Source organism: Corythoichthys intestinalis, chromosome 16, assembly GCF_030265065.1.
Source record: "Corythoichthys intestinalis isolate RoL2023-P3 chromosome 16, ASM3026506v1, whole genome shotgun sequence".
Lineage (NCBI taxonomy): Eukaryota > Metazoa > Chordata > Actinopteri > Syngnathiformes > Syngnathidae > Corythoichthys > Corythoichthys intestinalis.
Window position 1 is genome coordinate 31,266,667 of NC_080410.1, and position 21,976 is coordinate 31,288,642.

The 21,976-nt window shown below is 41.2% G+C and overlaps 1 protein-coding gene across 1 annotated transcript in view; it reads right to left on the reverse strand.

Annotated features, from left to right (window-relative positions):
- Positions 1-21,976, reverse strand: part of wnk4b (WNK lysine deficient protein kinase 4b) — a 38,274-nt gene that overhangs the window by 10,292 nt on the left and 6,006 nt on the right. Inside the window, exons 4-18 of the mRNA XM_057860929.1 lie at positions 21,734-21,954; positions 14,918-15,075; positions 14,737-14,825; positions 14,445-14,664; positions 10,898-11,092; positions 9,455-9,557; positions 9,250-9,386; positions 9,112-9,176; positions 3,710-3,845; positions 3,529-3,645; positions 3,357-3,458; positions 3,246-3,291; positions 3,084-3,176; positions 2,545-3,002; positions 2,449-2,479 (exon numbers count right to left, since the gene is read on the reverse strand). Of these exons, the coding sequence (XP_057716912.1) occupies positions 2,449-2,479; positions 2,545-3,002; positions 3,084-3,176; positions 3,246-3,291; positions 3,357-3,458; positions 3,529-3,645; positions 3,710-3,845; positions 9,112-9,176; positions 9,250-9,386; positions 9,455-9,557; positions 10,898-11,092; positions 14,445-14,664; positions 14,737-14,825; positions 14,918-15,075; positions 21,734-21,954 (2,171 nt within the window). The remainder of the gene's footprint in view (positions 1-2,448; positions 2,480-2,544; positions 3,003-3,083; positions 3,177-3,245; positions 3,292-3,356; positions 3,459-3,528; positions 3,646-3,709; positions 3,846-9,111; positions 9,177-9,249; positions 9,387-9,454; positions 9,558-10,897; positions 11,093-14,444; positions 14,665-14,736; positions 14,826-14,917; positions 15,076-21,733; positions 21,955-21,976) is intronic.

A 21,976-nucleotide genomic window follows, 5' to 3' on the forward strand; every position in this document is an offset into this window, starting at 1 on the left:
TACTATAATAATAGTAATAATAATAATACCTGTAATAATGTAACGAATCGGGTTACAGTATAATGTGGTGGATGTGTTTTGCGTGGTGTACCTGAATGCAACGCGTGGCTGACTTGACAGAGTGATAGAGGACTTTTTACTTTCACTTTTCATGTTCAGCTTGAAGGAATGTGACCTTTTTAGCCAGATTGCCGGAATCAGGACAGCGGAACCGCCGAATCCACACTGCCGCAGATCCAACGACCCGGGCCGGTAATATCCCGACAACCCTGCCAAAAGGCCAAACTCTGCGCGTTCACCTTAGTCTTAACCCCTTGTACTGACTCTATTATGAAATTTGGAAAAACGCTTCGGACAGTAGGCATGTTGTGTTCCACAAGTTCTGAAATAAATGATTAAAAGCCTGACTAAGCTGGTGATTGTTTGGCAATGTTACCAAAATAATGATTGCCACATTAAATTATAAAGACCGACGAACGGAGGTCGGAGGAGGACCGTCGAAATCGTAGACATTCTACGGCCATATTGTGGAGCCAGTTCACAGACGGCACACCACGCTCATATTTTATCATTTCCATCTTCTTTTCAATGGTAAGCCTCACCTTTTCCTTTTTTCCCCACCTGCACTAACATTATTGGAACCCATGTTGATTTCTCACAAGAAAATCCGCCGTGCGTCCGTCTTGCGGGAAAACAAAGAATCTGCGGCGTTCCCATAAATCGTCGTATTTCGAGCATGTCGTCGGATGTACAAAAAAATGGCAAGTCAAATTTTACGTCGGATTTCAAAAAGATCGTGTGTCGAAGTACCACTGTACTTACTAAAAAGTGAAAAAACATGTTTTATTAGTATCTCTTTCGGGCTCTGTTTGGCGGGGCTCGCGTGCGGCTGGATGTGATTGGGCATGCTCAGGTGGGGGGTCCCGGTGCCAGGACTGGCGGTGGAGTGGTCTAGGGTCGGTTGCCAACGGGCTTACACTCACAAGGGATTCACACGATGACTGGGTTCTAGATCACAGAGCTGATTTGAGTACACTCTACCCCTCCCAATCACTTAGCTTATAGACTTCCCCACCCACCTGGATTCTTTCCAGGGTCAACAGGCCCCCCACATGGTGTCAACCGGGAATACATCTAGCTGACAATAGCACCAACATATTCATAGTTAGTGTATGCGTTCAATGTATTTCTTGTTGTTGTTTGGCTTTCTTTTCTTTCATTTCTTGTGTTTCTTTTCTTCTGTCCCCCCATAACCCCTTCCTGTTCACTGTTTTGTCATAATAAACGAGAAAAAAAATATATATATATATATTAGGGCTGTCAAAATTAACGCGTTAACGCGCGGTAATTAATTTTTTAAATTAATCACGTTAAAATATTTGACGCAATTAACGCACATGTCCCGCTCAGACAGTATTCTGCCTTTTGGTAAGCTTTACAGCAAAGTGTTTTGTGCTGTCTAACAGCGAACTCTTGTGGTCGCTTTGCGACACAGTTTATTGATTTCTTGCCAGTTCAATATGGCTGCACGACGTCTCTGTTGTGCTTATATGATCCTTGGACAAGATTTGTCCGTAAGTATGGTTGTTGTAAAGAATGTACATATTATGTTAGTAAGCGAAATGTTATATTTTTTGTATGAGACGCTTTTTGTTTATGTTTAGTTAACCTGTATAGCGTGCTAAGCTAACGTTGTTGCTAATGCAATGCTTGTGTACTTTTTTGGGGTTGTTTTAAGACGGTCTAAAGAGGACAATGGTTTGAGGACATTTTATTAATAAATCAGATGAAAAAGGAAGAAGTCTGATTATTAAGGCGCCGTTCACTAGCTGTCTAGCTTTGGAAAAAGTAGACGCTTCGGAGTGAGGACAGCATAGACAGATTTAAATGACAGTAGAGTGAAATGCCTACTACAGTCCTTATGTACCGTATGTTGAATGTATATATCCATCTAGTGTCTTATCTTTCCATTCCAACAATTTATTTTACAGAATATATATATAATTCACAGAAAAATATGGCATATTTTATAGATGGTTTGAATTGCGATTAATTGCGATTAATTACGATTAATTAATTTTTAAGCTGTAATTAACTCGATTAAAAATTTCAATCGTTTGACAGCCCTAATATATATATATGCATCTCTTTCCAATGCTGAATCTAAATAAATACATTAAACGCACAATTTTTTTTTTAGGGGTGGGGGGCTACTTCGCGTTTTTTCACTTATCGCGGCGGGTTCTGGTCCCATTTAACTGCGAAAAATGAGGGCTCACTGTATAACCGTTTAAGTGACGAGAGCCATCTTGTGTTTAAACTGAGAAGTGCAACTGAACATATGTTGAACTGAAGCGTTTTGTGCAGGCCCTATCCAATGATATTTTCATAATTTGTTGCGGGCCGCAGTATGGACACCTCTGTCATAGGATTTGATGTCACACTCACCATGAGGCGGAAGGGGTGAGGGGTACCTGAGCTGAAAGGGAGGAAGGTGTGAGTGGGAAGAATATTTATAACGATGTCAAGCGACAGGCGACTTACCTCTGCTGGGTTCCAGTTGCGTGGCCCACCCTGCTGGCTGCCGCCTGTCCCTAAGTGCGGAGTTGCCGGGAAGGAGGCGCGACCCAAAGATGGTGATGTGGGTGGCGAGAAGGGCCTGACAGGGGGTGTGAAGGGCGGGGGGCTAGCGGGGTGGTAGCTCTGACTGGGGGGCAGGAAGGAGCGGGCCATGGTCATGGCTAATGACATCATGTTAGCCAAAGAGAAGAGGGGTTGGTCGGGGGGCGGCCATTGAGGGGGGGCGCTCACAGGGGAGGTAAGTGGTGGGGACGTGGGTTGTGGCCATTGATGGGTGGCGCCCACATGCGGGGTAACCTGGGAAGCGGTGGCGGACGGCCACTGAGGCGGGATACCGGTGGGTGATGCGTACCCAGGGTACACCTGGGACGGATGAGGATACTGGGGGGATGGTGGGGCCTCTGCGTGGAGAGGTGGCGGGGCTGAGGAGAAAGACATAAATGTAGTTGGACCTAGAGCCCACCAGACTACCATTTTAATAGTGAATTTGCATCGCTGATTACTTGAGGAATGGTAGAAAGACTGCACTGGTGGTGGTGGTGGTGCAGGTTCAGGCTTGACATCTTTGGAGGGGGGCGGCTCAGCCTCCGCCAAATCTGACCACAAGAATTTCCAATGAATGTGTGACACGTCAATCAAATGTAAGCAGTCAATCAAAGTTTTACCGTTGCGGGACGGCGTCCTGGAGGAGCGGTCGGCCGTCATCCTAGTCTGTCGTGTGACACAGTTATGTCATCAGTACCTGTACCTGTTGTTTTGCATGTGTTGAATCGCACCTGCTTCTGTTGCATCATCATAGACTCCGCCTTCCTGATTATGTCATACATGCGCAGGATGAATACCGTTCGCTCGCTGGCCAAGATGAAGTCTCTGTGCAACTATCGTACAAACGCGAGGTGAGCACTTTTGGCACGTGTTCACGCACGGTGGTCGGCCGTTGTCGCATACCATTACAGAGGCGATGTCTTCGGGGTCGTCACCGTCAAGGTCAAATTTAAAGGTCACCATCTTGTTGTCGTGAGTATTCAGCTGACATTCCACCACGCGGTCGGCCATGTTGGAAACCTGCACGCACAAAATGTAAAGACGCAAATATGCAAACACGTAACGGGGAGGTTCCCGCACTTACCCCCGTCAGCCTCAGCTGCGCTTTCATCTGTTTCCTCAATTTCCTGTCGGGATGGCGCTCAGTCACCTCCTGGAAGCTCTTCTCTGATTGGCCTTCGTTGCAGTCACTCAAACCCGATGTCACGTCAGAAGCGCAACTAAAACAGTCAACCAGAGGTAAACCGTGTGTATAGGTGTGAGGGGTTTTCTGCCTGTATCATACGGTATGTCAGTTTATAAATAATAATAATAATAATAATTTACTGTTAAATACTGGCAGTTGTGGTTGCCCAGAATATTAAACATGAAAACCATAAAAAACATGTAAAAACAGTATGATGCGTCTATAAATGTAAATTTTATGGTAGATATTTTCAAAACTGAAAATCGTTGTAGGAAAAAAAATATTTATGAATAGGAAGTGTTGGAGGCAGTCTTTCAGGTCCTTCGCGTTTCAAGACGGCTAGACTGGATTGCAAGATAAAAGACTGACTGGAGGCAAGAGATCATTACTGCGCAGTTTTATTTCAGAAATTTCTGGGCGCATTCAATAACAGAACAAAGCTGTGCAGAGAAAATGCACACCGAACAGTGAGCTGGTCGGCAAACCGCCCGGCGAAGAGCAATTTACAGCTCGTTCCCCTGCTACTACGCAGAGGAGAGCTCGCCGGGGAAGCAGCTGGACAATGACCGCTGAACAAACCGGCCGACGTCGGAGGCGCGTGTAGCTGCCAAATGGCCAACACGAATATGGCAAAATAATGCTTTACTACACGGCAAAGTCGTAAACAGCGAGAGACTCAGTGGAGGAGGGTGGCTGCAGTTGTTGTGCAGCCAATATGTGCAGCTAATGTGTATGAGGAAAGCTTTTTACATGCCCATTCATGATCAAATGTAAGTAGTCCTTTATTTAAAGAACGTTTGTAGTGTTTACTTTGTAATCGCTGTATTCGTGGCTATTTTTAACACAAAGTTGCAATTTCTGATCAGGTGGAAAAATTGACGGAACACCGGGCACACCAAGAGGGCAAAAGCTGAGTATAGTGCTCGCCCGGCGGGGGGATGTGCGACAAGCTGCCGGTCGTCGGCGGAGTGGACAAGGAGCATGTCAGCCACAAAATGCAAGCCACCTCCGTATTAAATGATCCCAGTATTTGACATAAAACAAAACACGATGTTTACTCACTTCCTCGTAAGTCCCATGGTCCCACAGTAGTAGGGCTTGTTTTGGCCAATATCCACCGGTGAATGGGAACCTTTTGAAACCCCAAAAAGGCGCACATGCCTCTCCCTCATACAGCAAGATTTTTCTACAGCCATTTGGCTGGTGTGATGCGAAAAATACACGTATTAATCCGCAAAATCAGCTGAATCCTTTGTCCTTCTCATACAACAATACGGCTGTATAGTGAAGAGAACTGCTTCCTCCGTACACGTCATAGCGCCCTCTTTCTCAACTCAAGATTGTTGCCGGAAGTCACTCATTTTCATGGCGCGGGATTAAAAAAAAATATATATATAGTGATCGTTTCCACACACATCCAAGCGGTCCATTTCATTCAGGAGCATAAAATACCACGTGTATCATGAAATAAATATGCTTTTTCGTGTCACAGGCACTTTAAGTGGGATTTAATGTGGAGGTGTCCTAATTTATTCCTCAACAGAAATTGCATTTAATTAAAATGATAAAAGTTATTAAAAAATCTCTTATTCAAGTTTAATTGTTTAGTTCTATTATTTGAATCTCTCAAGATTGTTAAAATCGATATGAATTATCCATATGACCAAATATCTCAGAAAACACACAGGCTTCCATAGTGTGTCCTAATTTTTTTCACATGACTTTATTTCTAAATCTACCATAAATTTTACATTTGCTGAAGCACAATACTGTTTTTTTTTTACCCAGAAATGCCCCAATATCAACAGGAAGTGACCTAAAACGATTAAGAATTATTATGAATGGTTACGAGTAGAGATGCCGATCGATCGGGTCCGATCACGTCATTTTCAAAGTATCGAAATCGGCAAAAGAATATCGGACATGCCTTTTTTAAATATATATATATATATTTTTTAATTAAATCGTTTTCTAATTGTATTTAACGTTACAGACATAATATGTTACCCTCATCCAGAGTCTTTAGTTTAGGCTTAAGGTAGGGTTATCAAATTTATCCCGTTAACGGCGGTAATTAATTTTAAAAAATATTTATCACGTTAAAATATTTAACGCAATTAACGCATGCACTGCACGACCCACTCACGCATTGTTGCGTTCAATCTGTAATGACGCCGTTTTACCTGTATATAGAGCTAAATAAAGCCTTACAATCCCTCTCCCTACGATTAGAAATATCGTGGGAAGCAATGTGGGAAAGAAAGGTAGTAATTGATCTTTTTCTTAACACCCTATGTTATTTCCCAACGCAGAGAAGAGATATCAATTGGTACCACTACGCACAGTCATGTTTGCATTTCCCATCATGCATTTCGGCAGAACAGTAAAATGGCTACAGTATCATTTACTGAAAGCTCAACAAATACACTAGATGGCAATATTTAGTCACAATATACAAAGTCACATTTATCCTTTAAGAATTACAAGTCTTTCTATCCGTGGATCCCTCTCACGGAAAGAATGTTCATAATGTAAATGCCATCTTGAGGATTTATTGTCATAATAAACAAATACAGTACTTATGTACTGTATGTTGAATGTATATATTCGTCCGAGTTTCATTCATTTTTTTCTTAATGCATTGCCAAAATGTATATGATGGGGAAAAATTATCGGGAATGATTGGAATTTAATCGGGAGCAGAAAAAAAAAAGCAATCGGATCGGGAAATATCGGGATCGGCAGATCCTCAAACTAAAACGATCGGGATCGGATCGGGAGGAAAAAAACATGATTGGAACAACTCTAGTTACGAGAATTCCCAAAAATCAACAGCAAATCACCTGATATGCCGAATGCCGCAAATGCAACCAGAAGTCAACAGGAAGTGACCTGATATGATTTCATTCTGTGATCTATATGGCTAGGTTCATACCGCAGGTCTTAATGCACAAATACGATTTTTTCGTGTTTTTCCCGACACGAGTGAGGCATTAAATTAATGGTGTAAATGGGCCCAGGGGACCATTTCAAATCTGATGTCGGTCACTTTCATATGTGGTTTTTGATTCCGATCTGGGCCACATTTTTTCACACTCTCAAGTCTGCCAAATCGGATTTCGGGACTTGATGACGTTATTTTGGTGGGCCACGATTGAAAATGATCACGATCTAAAAAGACCAGATACTACAGAAAAATCACTTCTGTGCATTAAGACTTGCGGTATGAACCTAGCCTATGTACAGTGGTATGAAAAAGTATCTGAACCTTTTGGAATTTCTCACATTTCTGCATAAAATCTCCATCAAATGTGATCTGATCTTTGTCAAAATCACACAGATGATAAAACTGTGTCTGCTTTAACTAAAACCACCCAAATATTTATTGGTTTTCATATTTTAATGAGGATAGCATGCAAACTATGACAGAAGGGGGAAAAATAAGTCAGTGAACCATCACATTTAATATTTTGTCAGCAATAACTTCCACCAGACGTTTCCTGTGGCAGCAGATCAGTCTGGCAGATCCATCAGGACTAATCTTGGCCCATTCTTTACAAAACTGCTGTAGTTCAGTCAGATTCCTGGGATGTCTGGCATGAATCGCTGTCTTTAGGTCATGCCACAGCTTCTCAATGGGGTTCAAGTCTGGACTTGGCCATTCCAGAATGTGTATTTTGTTCTTCTGAAACCATTCTGAAGTTGATTTACTTCTGTGTTTTGAATCATTGTCGTGTTGCATCATCCATCCTCTTTTTAGCTTCAACTGTCTGACAGACGACCTCTGGTTTTCCTGCAAAACATCCTGATGAACCGTTGAATTCATTCTTCTATTAATGATTGCAAGTTGTCAAGGCCCTGAAGCAACAAACAGCCCCAAATCATGATGCTCCCTCCACCATGCTTCACGGTGGGGATGAGGTGTTGATGTTGGTGAGCTGTTCCATTTTTCCTCCACACATGACGTTTTGTGTTACTCCCAAACAATTCAACTTTAGTTTCATCAGTCCACAAAATACTTTGCCAAAACTTCTGTGCAATGTCCAAGTGCCTTTTTGCGAATATTAAACGAGCAACAATGTTTTTTTGTTTTTTTTTTAGACAGCAGTGGCTTCCTCTGTAGAGTCCTCCCATGAACACCATTCTTGGCCATATTTTTACATATAGTTTATGTGTGCACAGAGATATTGGACTCTTCCAGTGATTGCTTTAAGTCTTTAGGAGACACTCTAGGGTTCTTTTTTACGTCTCTGATTACCGGTATTCTGCGCTGAACTTTTGGTGTCATCTTTGGTGGACGGCCACTCCTTGGGAGAGAAGCAATAGTGCCAAACTTTCTCCATTTGTAGAGAACTTCTCTAACTGTCGATTGATGAAAATCCGGACATTTAGAGATGGTTTTATATTATTTACTAGCTTTATACAAATCAACATCCTTAATTGCAGGTCTTCAGACAGCTCTTTTGAACGAGCCATGATGCACATCAGACAATGCTTCTCATCAAGACATTTCTTACCAGGTGTGTGTTTTATAGTAGGCAGGGCAGCTTTAAACCACTCATCAGTGATTGGGCACACACCTGACTTAAAATGTTTGGTAAAAATTGGTTTTCAATCCCTCAAGGTATAGGGTTCACTTATTTTTCCCCCTTCTATCATTGTTTGCATGCTATCCTCATTAAAATATGAAAACCTAGAAATGTTTGGGAGATTTTAGTAAAGCAGACACTGTATTTTCATCTGTGTGATTTTGACAAAGATCAGGTCACATTTGATGGTGATTTTATGCAGAAATGTGAGAAATTCCAAAAGGTTTTGATACTTTTTCATACCAATGTAACTGGTCTTAATAGCGATGCAAGCTGCTCTCCTTTTCTCATTCTGCCCCCTTTCCAGTCAGGACTCGAACCCACACCATTATTTTGGGAGTCAAGTGTGCTGACTACTGTGCTATTCATGTCTACTTGGAGGGAATTCTGTGTGAATAGGTTAGGAAAACCTTACTTCCTGAGATGTGAAAAAAAGCATACCCGAGCTGAAAATTTTTGTCTCAATGGTCAGCACACTCGACTGCCGCAGTGATAATTCAGATACAAACCCTAGTTAGAGAGCAGGGTGTTGACGTTGGAGGGTAAAATTTTATCAAAGTTTAAAGTTTAGTATAAAGTTTCAACAGCACAATTCTGGCAAATGCAGCATTTATCAAAAACTTTTTTTCAAAAATTTTTTTACAGTGTATGTGAGAGTGCGTGTGTGACTGCATGCATGTCAATTCGTGTTTTTAATAGTGTGCATGTTACCTGTCCGCAGGTGAGGAGAACCCGTGTAGCGATTGTGTGGGCTCGTATTGCGAAACCGCAAGGCTCTGAAGACAAAAACATAGCTGACGATGTGTCTAGCGGAGCCCCGCCTCCTCGCTAAGCCCACCCTTTACTCACCCTTGGGTAGCGCAGCACTGGAAAGGGCGGAGCCTTTGAGCGCCGGGTCCTAGGCGGCTGGGCGTAACTGTTCTGCTGAGAAGGAGACGCAACTGGAAGAGGCGGGACTTCTGCCACTCCGTCAGTCAGGCGGTTCGCTGCCACGACGACCAGAGATAGCACATCAATAACCGTGTCAACGTCCCTACGGGAAGTCAAGTCTCACCTGCGGCGGCTGTCTTGTCGCTCACATGCTGAGCCTGGCTTCCGACGGATGACGTCACTGCGGTAGTGGGTGGGGCTTGTAGCCCGGATGGCGGGTCAGAGTTCTGACAGACACATTTGCATGAATACACACTATAATATTAAAACACATTATACACTCACCGGCCAATTTATTAGGTACAACTGTCCAACTGCTCGTTAACACTTAATTTCTAATCAGCCAATCAAATGGCAGCAACTCAGTGCATTTAGGCATGTAGACATGGTTTAAGACAATTTCCTGCAGTTCAAACCGAGCATCATTATGGGAAAGAAAGGTGATTTGAGTGACTTTGAACGTGGCATAGTTGTTGGTGCCAGAAGGGCTGGTCTGAGTATTTCAGAAATCGCTGATCTACTGGGATTTTCACGCACAACCATCTCTAGGGTTTGCAGAGAATGGTCCGAAAAAGAAAAAATATCCAGTGAGCGGCAGTTCTGTGGGCGGAAATGCCTTGTTGATGCCAGAGGTCAGAGGAGAATGGCCAGACTGGTTCGAGCTGATAGAAAGGCAACAGTGACTTAAATAACCACCCGTTACAACCAAGGTAGGCAGAAGAGCATCTCTGAACGCACAGTACGTCGAACTTTGAGGCAAATGGGCTACAGCAGCAGAAGACCACGCCGGGTGCCACTCCTTTCAGCCAAGAACAGGAAACTGAGGCTACAATTTGTACAAGCTCATCGAAATTGGACAATAGAAGATTGGAAAAACGTTGCCTGGTCTGATTAGTCTCGATTTCTGCTGCGACATTCGGATGGTAGGGTCAGAATTTGGCGTCAACATGAAACCTTGGATCCATCCTGCCTTGTATCAACGGTTCAGGCTGGTGGTGGTGGTGTAATGGTGTGGGGAATATTTTCTTGGCACTCTTTGGGCCCCTTGGTACCAATTGGGCATAGTTGGAACGCCACAGCCTACCTGAGTATTGTTGCTGACCATGTCCATCCCTTTATGACCACAATGTACCCAACTTCTGATGGCTACTTTCAGCAGGATAATGCGCCATGTCATAAAGCTGGAATCGTCTCAGACTGGTTTCTTGAACATGACAATGAGTTCACTGTACTCAAATGGCCTCCACAGTCACCAGATCTCAATCCAATAGAGCATCTTTGGGATGTGGTGGAACGGGAGATTCGCGTCATGGATGTGCAGCCGACAAATCTGCACCAACTGTGTGATGCCATCATGTCAATATGGACCAAACTCTCTGATGAATGATTCCAGCACCTTGTTGAATCTATGCCACGAAGAATTGAGGCCGTTCTGAAGGCAAAAGGGGGTCCAACCCATTACTAGCATGGTGTACCTAATAAAGTGGCCGGTGAGTGTAATGTTAACTGGAGAGGCTGGCAGCAATCGTTCGACATTTCCCACACCGCCAGCAGACACTAAACTCACCCCTCGTTGCTGATTAGATGTCTGAGGCGGCTGAGCAGCATCATCCTGTCGCCGGGCGGCCTCCTCTTGTTGATGGGCGGCATCTTCGGCCATTCGCCGGCGTTTCTCTCGCTGGCGCTTAATGACGGTCACGCCGTCTCGGAGGGCCATCGCCACCAGCTTGTAGTCACACTCGGACACGAAGCCCAAAACAACCTGGCCAATGAGGGGGAGGGAGTTAGTGCATGTGCATATAATGAAGTGAATTAGAGCTGCTACAAACAATTATTTTGACTGGCGACTAATAATCGATTATTTGTTGCATTTGGTCAATTAATCAGTTTATAAACAACATAATGTTATTTACGACAGAAATCAGGGAATATTATAAAATGAAAATTGAATAGGGAAATGTTCAGTTTAATGTATTTGTACATTTTTTACTACAAACAAAAACAAAACACACACACATAAACATAAAAATAAAGTTTAAAAAAATAAGTAAACAATAATAAAGTGCCATAGACTTCATAGACATCAGTTGACAAGACAGCTCCCACAAACATTGCGCCACGCCTTCCCGTTGGGGGCTGTCGCAGGCAGAGTGTTTGGCTTTCACTGTGATAAACTTAAACACACGCTGTGTTCAAACACCGGATTTAGGTGGAAAAAAGACGAATGTTTAACTGCCTACAAGCAGACAGGAGGGTTTCAAGAGTGTTTTGGTCAAGGATTCAAGGTAATTATTATATACACTGCTGGCCAAAAGTATTGGAACCCCTGCAATTCTGTCAGATAATGCTCAATTTCTCCCAGAAAACGATTGCAATTACAAATGCTTTGGTAGTAATATCTTCATGTATTTTGCTTGAAATGAAAAAACACAAAAGACAATGGAAAAAAATTAAATCATTATCATTTTACGCAAAACTTAAAAAATGGGCCAGACAAAATGATTGGCACCCTTTGAAAAATCATGTGATGCTTCTCTAATTTGTGTAATTAACAGCACCTGTTACTTACCTGTGGCACATAACAGGTGGTGGCAATAACTAAATCACATGTGTAGCCAGTTAAAATGGAGTAAAGTTGACTCAACCTGTCCTGTGTCCTTGTGTGTACCACATTGAACATGGAGAAAAGAAAGAAGACCAAAGAACTGTCTGAGGACTTGAGAAGCAAAATTGTGAGGAAGCAAGGGCAAGCTCAAGGCTAAAAGTCCATCTCCAAAGACCTGAATGTTCCTGTGTCTACCGTGCGCAGTGTCATCAATAAGTGTAAAGCCCGTGGCACTGTGGCTAACCTCCCAAGATGTGGATAGAAAAGAAAAATTGACGAAAGATTTCAACGAAAGATTGTGCGGATGGTGGATAAAGAACCTCGAGTTTTGCCAAAACTTACCCGAGAAAGCCAAAAACCTTTTGGAAGAATGTTCTATGGTCAGATGAGACAAAAGTAGAGCTTTTTGGGAAAAGGCATCAACATAGAGTTTACAGGGGGAAAAAACGAGGCCTTCAAAGAAAGGAACACGGTTCCCACAGTCAAACATGGCGGAGGTTCCCTGATGTTTTGGCGTTGCTATGCTCTCTCTGGCACTGGACTGCTTGACCGACCAACAAATTTTGCAGCATAATGTAGAGCCCAGTGTGAGAAAGATTGGGTCTCCCTCAGAGGTCATGGGACTTCCAGCAGGACAATGACCCAAAACGCACTTCAAAAAGTACAAGAAAATGGTTTGAGAGAAAGCACTGGAGACTTTTAAGGTGGCAAGCAATGAGTCCAAACCTGAATCCCATAGAACACCTGTGGAGAGATCTGAAAATGGCAGTTTGGAGAAAGCACCCTTCAAATTTCAGAGACCCGGAGCAGTTGACCAAAGAAGAATGGACTAAAATTCCAGCAGAGCATTGTAAAAAACTAATTGATGGTTACCGGAAGCGGTTGTGGGCAGATATTTTGTCTAAAGATTGTGCTACCAAGTATTAGGCTGAGGGTTCCAATACTTTCGTCCGGCCCATTTTTGGAGTTTTGTGTAAAATGATAAAGATTGTTTTTTTTTTCAATCTGTTTTTTGTTTTTTCATTGTAAACAAAATAAATGAAGATGTTACTACCAAAGCATTTGTAATTGCAATCATTTCCTGGGAGAAATTGAGCATTATCTGACAGAATTGCAGGGGTGCCAAGACTTTTGGCCGGCAGTGTAAAATATTCTCATGCATGCACTTTGAAATGTGAAAAAAAATGCATGGAAAAAATTTGCGTAACTTTAGCTTGAAATATTTACGTAAATGATAACATCTGATTTTTTGCTTTTAACCAAGAATCTAGACTGTTCTATCTTCATATCTATAGAAATTCCGGGACTTATGCATTTATTTACAAGAATTTTCAACTTAAAAAGCTTGTTTTGTGATGGCCGCCATGTTGTGTCCATACACAGTAGCGTAACTTTACAGTCAAATGATCAGGTAATTTTCGGCCAACTGCCCGTATTTTAGCAAAAAAAGTAGAAATTTAGACATTTCAGCGTCCATACAAAAAAAAAAAATTCACCTTTTACGTGTTTTATTTTATGTAACATTTCAATCTGAAAACGATGAGGGCCAGATCGCCGGCAAGATTTGCTGAGGCAATAGTAGCATTGAAATTCAACCTATAGAAGTTGTGATTGTATATAGAAAAATGCAAATTTTGCTTTTTCTGAGTAAAATTGAGATGATTCTAACGATTCCTTCCTCAAGTATTACGTTTCTGATGTGAAAATTAAGTGATTTATTAGTTGTTGAAAACTTGAAAAAGTTGCTATTTTGGGCAAAAACTTATGATATGTTAAATATTGCTACCGATCCTGAAAATATAGGTGATTATCTCTGCATTCTTTATTTTTGTGCATCTGGCGTGAAATTTGAGAATTTTAAGTTTTGTTATACTTGTATAAAAGGAATAGTTAATCGGGATTTTATTAGGGAACGACTTTGCATTTTTTTTATGTCGCTGCTCATTGAGACTCATATATGCCTTAGGGAGGTGCCTGTTTTGGTTTTAGGTCGCTAGCGGCTTTGGTTTTGAAAATATTTAAAATTTTTAGTTTTTGAAAATAGGCCTCCTACAGCTCGGCCCCGAGCCTCGTGTCCCGTCAACTGATAGTGAAATCTATGGAAGTGTTATAAGAATCCTCTTTTTTGATTTTTTTTTTTTTAAGTAACAAAATATTTTTTTTAAATGAGTACGTAAAATGAACAAAAGGATACGTATTAATCAAATAATATTGGTTTCCTTTTTTTTTTTCTTCATAAAAAATCTAATAAACATGTTAAAGATGAAAAAAAAAAGAAAGAAATAAGACAATATTTAAGTATTTAACTCATTGGCTGCCATTGACACCGATAGACATCCAATTCATTTGGATTCCTCCCAGTCAATAGGAGCCAATGAGTTAAAGGTAAGCGGGCAAAATCCACATTGTTAATATTCAGTTAGTTGCTTATCGGTCAATCTATAAACACGAACACACGTGCGTTGACGTGTGAGGGTGTTAGTGTCGCTGTCATCACGCCGTGGCCTACCATCTCCTGGGCCACCACCTCAGGGACATCGTTGTGGAGCTGGTAGAGGAACTCGATGGCGTTGTTGTCTTTGTACTTGCCGTGAAACTTCTTGGTCCCGTCCATCCTCAGCCACAGCATCAGCGCCGACTTACTGCCGTCGTCATCCTCGGCCAGCTCCACGTACACGCCCAGCTGAGCCTGGAAGAAGCGCTGGTCCAGAAGATCCTGAACGGTGAACCTGGAGCAAGGCCCAGGCGGTTTAGGGGGTGCGGACGGGATGGCAACACCGCCATTTCTAAGCAGGCGCTACCTTTCACTGCTGTTGGTGCGGATGCATCCCTCGATTATTTCCTTTAGCTCGGGAATCGTCACCTTGGAGAAGCTGTCTGGCTTTATTCCCTATTAGTGAGACATAATTAGGACTGGAGTAAGATGCACGTCAGAAATTAAGAGACCACAGATGCCAAACTGGCAACCCGGGCGCCACTTACGTTGGTGACTTTGCGGTATATTTGAGCGGCGTTTTGACACTCCGAGTAGGGATACTCAGAAGTGGCCATCTCTAAGATGCACATTCCGAAGGCGTAGACGTCCACCGCCTCATCATATTTTTCCTCATACATTTCGGGAGCCATGAACTCAGGGGTTCCTGAATGACGGGATAGCATCATGACATCATCGGGATTTCAGTCAGAGCCATTCCAGAATTAGAATTTGACTTTCCAAAAATAAAAATATTTACCCAACCACCCCTTTTACCAGAGTTAATGGGGACCACAACTCGCCGCGACAACCGAAAAACCGCGAAGTAGCGTGCCCCCCCCCCCCCCCCAAAAAAAAAAAAAGCTTTTCAAGTTCAAGTTTATTGTCCCCTAAGGAGGGGAAACTTATCTTACAGCAGGTGAGCACACATATACACAACAACAGATAACACATGCACATAAAATAACAAAGACCACAATTTTAAAAAATGCTCTGAACAGCTTCGCCTCTCCGTCCAAGAATTGTGCAAATTTAGCAGCCTAATCGCACTTGGTAAAAAGGAGTTCTTTGTCCTGTTGGACTTAAAGCAATGGACTCTGAATCTCCTGCCTTAAGGGAGGACCTCAAATGAACAATGAAGGGGGTGATCTGCACAGTCAAGTATGTCATTTGCCTTCCTCATAACCTGCCTCTCATAAATATCAGTTAAGGAGACCTGTGGACAACCTATTATCTTACTAGCCACCTTAACAATGTGGTTGATGTCATTTTTCTCTTTCAGGCTGATACCTCCATACCAGGCAATAAAAGCAAAAGTAAGAACAGATTCAATAAAAGATTTATAAGACAAAGACAAGATATCCTTATCAACATTAAAAGAGTTCAGTTTTATTAGGAAGTATAGTCGTTGTTGACCCTTTTTGCAGATGGTCTCTACATTTGCCTCGAATTTGAGTTTACTGTCTATCACTAGCCACGTTTACATGCTGACTTTTATTCATACCGATTCAAATCATTCCGAATGGAAATTTCAGATCAGCTGTTTACATGTCACTTCATCTATTCCGATCCAGCGTTTACATGTGACTGCCTTTATTCCGAAAGGACGTTTGACAACTGCCGCCTGACATGCGCAGATTAATCAAAACAAAGCGTCACGTTGCAAAACATGGAGATCGATCGTCAGAGTGCTGCTGTTTTAACTTTAACCCACTTGTTGTGTTTGTGGGGTCGTATCCGCTTCTGCTGTTTTGCTCTTTTGCCTTGTAGTAGCCAGTTTTCCACCGGTTTCTAATCTGGTCAACGCTCCGGTCTATTCCGGCTTCGTGTAACCTCCCGTGAACTTTTTTATATAGTTCACTGAACCTCGTTTTACGCCCGTCTAAGCGAGCAATTATATTCAATTCTTTTAAAGTTTGAATTAAATACAATCTTTCCGCCGGACACCAATTAGGTGCGCTGTGCTTGGAAGCCATGTTGCAAGTGACGTTACCATGTCAGTACGGAGCATGTGCAGAAAGAACGCAACCAGACACCATTCCGCTTCCCTGTTTACATTATATAATTTTACTTCTAATCGGTTTGGGAAAAGGAATATATCACCCCTGTGGATCGGAATGAAATTCCATTCGGTTTGGGCCTGTTCATTCCGAATGAGGTTTTTATATGGAACGCATTTATTCGGTTTGAACAAATATTCCGATTGTAATTGAAATATTTGGCTCCATGTAAACGTGGCAAATGTGCCCAAGTATTTATACTGCTCTACCACCTCTATACTGCTACCTTTTATACGAGTGAGTTGAGGACGAGCAGGTTGTTTTTTCCTAAAATCTATACACATATCCTTAGTTTTTGAGGTGTTGAGTTGGAGGAAAGATCTGTCACACCAACTAACAAACTCGTCTACCACAGGCCCATGGTGGGATTCATGTTCCTGCAGTAAACTGATAATGACTGTATCAGCATATTTCAGGATGTGTCTATTTCTATACTGACTCCTGCAATCATTTGTGTAAAGGATGAATAGTAAGGGTGACAGTACACAACCCTGAGGGGAGCCAGTAGAAGAGACGCATCTTTCAGAGAGACAACCATTTACTCTAACTCTTTGTGTTCTGTTTGTTAAAAAGTCCATTATCCAGCTCAAGATTGCTTTCAATATTAAATTCTGCAAGTAATTTACTAACTAAAGCATGAGGCTGGATTGTATTAAAAGCTGAGGAGTAATCCAAAAACAGGAGCCTGGCATGCGCACCAGGACCATCTAAGTGTCTGTAGAGGAGATCTAAAAGTGTTATCTGGGCATCCTCTACCCCCCATCTAGCCCTGTAAGCAAATTGCCCGGGGTCCAGGGCCCCGCCCACCCTACATAATAGGAGTCGTTTTACAATCCTTTCGAATGACTTCATGACCAGTGTGGTCAGTGCCACTGGTCTGAAGTCATTCAATGTGACTGGAGAGTTACTCTTTGCCACTGGAACTATAATAGACTCCTTCCAAGCCATTGGGACCCTCCTCTGGTTCAATGAGGACTCGAAAATATCAGCAAACACACCACACAGATGCTCTAAGCAGCACTTTAACAATTTCCCACTAATCCCATCTGGACCTGGACTCTTATTAACTTTAAATTTTTTAAATATAGACCTGACCTCCCCCGAAAAACCGCGAAGTAGCATGCCCCCCCCCCCCCCCCCAAAAAAACTTTTGTGTGTGTGTGTGAGTGTGTGTGTCTGTGTTCAATTATTTATTCAGATTTAGCATTGGAAAGAGATACATATAAGACACATCAAATTTTTTAAAAATGCATAAAATACTTTAGATATGTTTTTAAATTTATGGATGTATATAATTTAATGTTTTCTAAGCACTTCAAATGTAATAATTATGATAATTTTCAAACATGTTACTGTCCCACCAAATTATTTTTAATCGGGAACAAAGTAGAAAAATGCTTATGGCGGAAAACACAGACAAGACTGAAAAAGCAGTTTCTGCTCTTGCACTCCTCTTTAAAATAAACGGCTGTATTTTAAGCCAAAAGAACTGTTGTGTTTCATAGAACAATATGTGTATATGCTGCCATACCAGATTCATGGCGCATTAAGCCCCCGAACAATTTTTAATTTGTCAGTTTTACCCTGGAAACCCCCGTTTACAGACGTCGCGCAACCACTTTTGTTTCAACCTAGCCATAAAAAGAAGGTAAGTAATCGTATTTATTATTCGAAATGTCTGTCATTTTTAGCTTAGAATCATTAATTGATGTCTCATATTTCATATAAATTTTTTTTTTTTTTTAAATCTCTCGCATATTTTAAACTTTTAAACAAATTACGTCTTAATGAAAAAATTGGCGTCTGTAAAAAAGTCACGGATATCTACCTCATAACTATCGCTTAATTATATTTTTTTCGTCACTGTCGCATTTTCCCCAATATTTTAGAATATAAATATTCGATCCAAAAAAAGAAAAATTGACAAATAACATTTAAAAGGGTAAATATATGAAAAAGAAAAATCTCGACTATTCCTTGTTGTCTGTGATTTCTGCATCACGAATCTTGTTATATTACCATGTTTCACCCATAAAATCCCAAAAGATTCCAGCTGTGGCCATTCACATCTGTGTCTTGACACTCAGGGATACATGCTACATGGAGTTTTTGGATCGAAACAAGGTAAGTACGCGATAATATCTCTTTAAAATCATGGCGTTCTTTAATTCTGCTCTCGCGTGCTCTCACCTCCAGTTAGGGTTTTGCTGTTTAAAAAATTTTAAAAAACAAAAAAAACTACCCTTCTGTTCAAAATTTTTCTTCCCCCAGAAAATTGAGATTTTAAGCTTTCAAATGATGTATCACACGTGCATATCGGACAATTTTGAAATTTGGCCAAATTATTTGTCTCAGAGCGGAACTTCAAGTCACCTGAGTGTTTTCCGCCTTATCATTATTAAATGCTTCATTGAGTGAGTCCACTCAAATCCGCTCAAACTGCTCACTCACAAACAATGAGTTGCCACAGCAACTGTTTAACAAGTTAAACGATAATTGACGCATGCGGCGCTTTGAAGTTTCGGCTTCCAAGCATCTCTGGCAAGATGAAACCTTAACGTCCGTCAATCATCAATAAATTTAATAAGCAACTCCAGTGCACTGCCTGACCAAGAAAAGGTGCAGGAGGGAGAGTGAGACTACGTAATCAGATCAGGACAGCTCATCTGTATTTATTTACAATTTTCTTAATTGAAAAAAAAATTCGCGATGGGCGCGAAGTTTGAAGCGCTAAGTAGCGAGGGATCACTGTACATAAAAGAAATATATATATGTTTTTATAGATATATACTGTATATAGTGTACAGTATATACATAAATACTTATATACGCATATACTGTATATGTGAGAATATTAGCTAAGTTCTAGTCTATTTGTTTGACAGATGAGTTTGACAGCCCTGAGGTAAATAAACATCTTCTATTCTTTAGAAAAAGCAAACCTTAGTACAGATTTCCAGCCCTGCTTCAGAATCAGAATAGCTTTATTGTCATCATACAAGTGTACAGTGAGATTGTGGGGCGCTTCTCCTGTACAGTGCTAAAGTAATAAATTAAAAGAAGGCTTAAAAATACACAAAATAGAAGGCTTAAAAAAGACACATATACAGTGCCCGCCATAATTATTGGCACCCCTGAAAAAGATGTGTTTTTTAGCTTCTAATAATTTTTTTGGGATTCAAATAATATGGGACCTTAATGGAAAAAAAGAGAAAAATCCAACCTTCAATACAAGTGCATTCATTCAGTGGGGAAAAAATCCCACATAAAGAAAAAATTATTTGACATCAAATAATGTGTGTCACAATTACTAGCACCCGTGGTATTAATACTTTGTACGACCCCCTTTTGCCAACAAAACAAGGTCTGGGGACTGAGATGGCCATGGGAGGAGCTTGATTTTGTGTCTGATGAACCATTTCTGTGTAGATTTGGTCATTGTCTTGCTGAAAGACAACAAACATGGTGACACACATTATTTGATGTCAAATAATTTTTTCTTCATGTGGGATTTTTTTCCCCACTGAATGAATGCACTTGTATTGAAGGTTGGAGTTTTCTCTTTTTTCTATTAAGGTCCCATATTATTTGAATTAAAAAAAAATATTAGAAGCTAAAAAACATATCTTTTTCAGGGGTGCCAATAATTATGGAGGGCACTGTAAATACATCTTAGTGGATGGTGCGTAGCACGATTGAGATTCAGTATAGTATGATATACTATGTATTGTATACCATTATTTAGATCATTTTTTGGAAGAAATTTACAAAATATATATCACACCTTATAATACTAATGATATATAATATTTTTCTTTTAATACTAAACTTGTGCATACTCACTTGAATGTAAACTAACTGCTATCATAGCTTGATCAGACACTGTTTACCTCATTGGCTGCACTAGACGTCCAATCCATTTGAAGTGGGAGGGATGGCAGCAAATGAACATTTACTTGTGATTAACTTATATAAAGAGTTTTAATTAGTCACTAGTTCATATAAACTCACAATTTATAAACTACCGTAATTTTCGCAATATAAGGCGCACCTGACTATAAGCCGCAACCCACCAAATGTGACACGAAAACGGCATTTGTTTATTGATACGTGAGCCACACTGGAGTATAGGCCGCAGCTGTCCTCTCTGTAATATGGGATATTCACACCAAAAGATATTAACCGGTAACACTTTATTTGACAGCGGCATCATACGACTGTCATACGACCAAATGAACCACCATGACTGGCTGCATAGCTTGATTGCTTCTAAAAGTGTCATTTGGCCATCACTGCTCCCATGGGGGAGACAGTCAACTTCCTGCTGTCAACATTCCTGTTGTCCAGCATGCCTCCTAGCATGCATTGCAGTGCTACAGATGTAAATAAATCAAAATTCATATTCTGTGCTAATTATTTATTCAGTTACTGTTCCAGTTGTTTCATTAATTGCTAGTTATGGTACTTGGTAACACTTTATTTGACAGTGGCGCAATAAGACTGTCATTAGTCTTGAGCATTAATGAATGCTTATAACAGGTGTCATTTAATGTTATCCGGCAAATTATCTCACTTTTGAATGGATGTAAAAGATCCAAACTGGACATAAATGGAGTCAGTAACATAATTTGCCGGATGACACTTAATGACATCTGTCATAAGCATTCAGTAATGCCTATGATCGTGTCATGTCATAAATATGACCGTCTTATGACAGTCTTATAACGCCAGTGTCAAATAAAGAGTTACCAAATACCATAATAAGCAATTAATGGAACAGCTGGAACAGTAACTGAATAAATAATTAGCACAGAACATGAATTTTGATTGTTATTTACATCATTTGTGCTGCAATGCATACTATGAGGCATGTGTTGCCTATTAACCCAAATTAATCAACAAATAAGCCGCTCAAGCGGCTTATCGTCCAAAAATTACTGTAGGTTAAATCCACAGACAAAGGATGATTGGATGGCAAACAAATGACCGTCTATCATCATCTTGGAAAGGGCGACAAGAGCTGATTTTTTTTACAGCAAACACAAGTCATCTTGGGTTGGGCCACTGGCGATTGGAAACTAGACCTCGAAAAGTTCAAATTGCAAAGCATCGGCATGATATTTCTTAGTGCTCCCTGATACCGATATAGTCAAATAAGCATCGTATCGGTACCGATGTTGGCGCAACGTTCGCTATGATCATGCCAAATATAAAAATTTTGACAGCAAAATGTCCTGCAATTCTAAAATAAGTCAGCAATTTTACCGATGACGCTCTTGGCGAAGGAGGCTTTCTTGAGGGTGGCGAGGCCGAGGTCCCCGATCTTGACGGAGGCCGACGGTCCGGTGATGAAGACGTTGTCGCACTTGAGGTCGCGATGCAGGATGGGAGGGCTTCGCGAGTGCAGGAAGTGAAGACCTTTAAGGATCTGGAAGCTCCAACGCTGAAGCAGCTTCAGCTTCATGGGGCGGAATCTACGAATATAGCTAAGGAGGAAGAGGAGGTGCC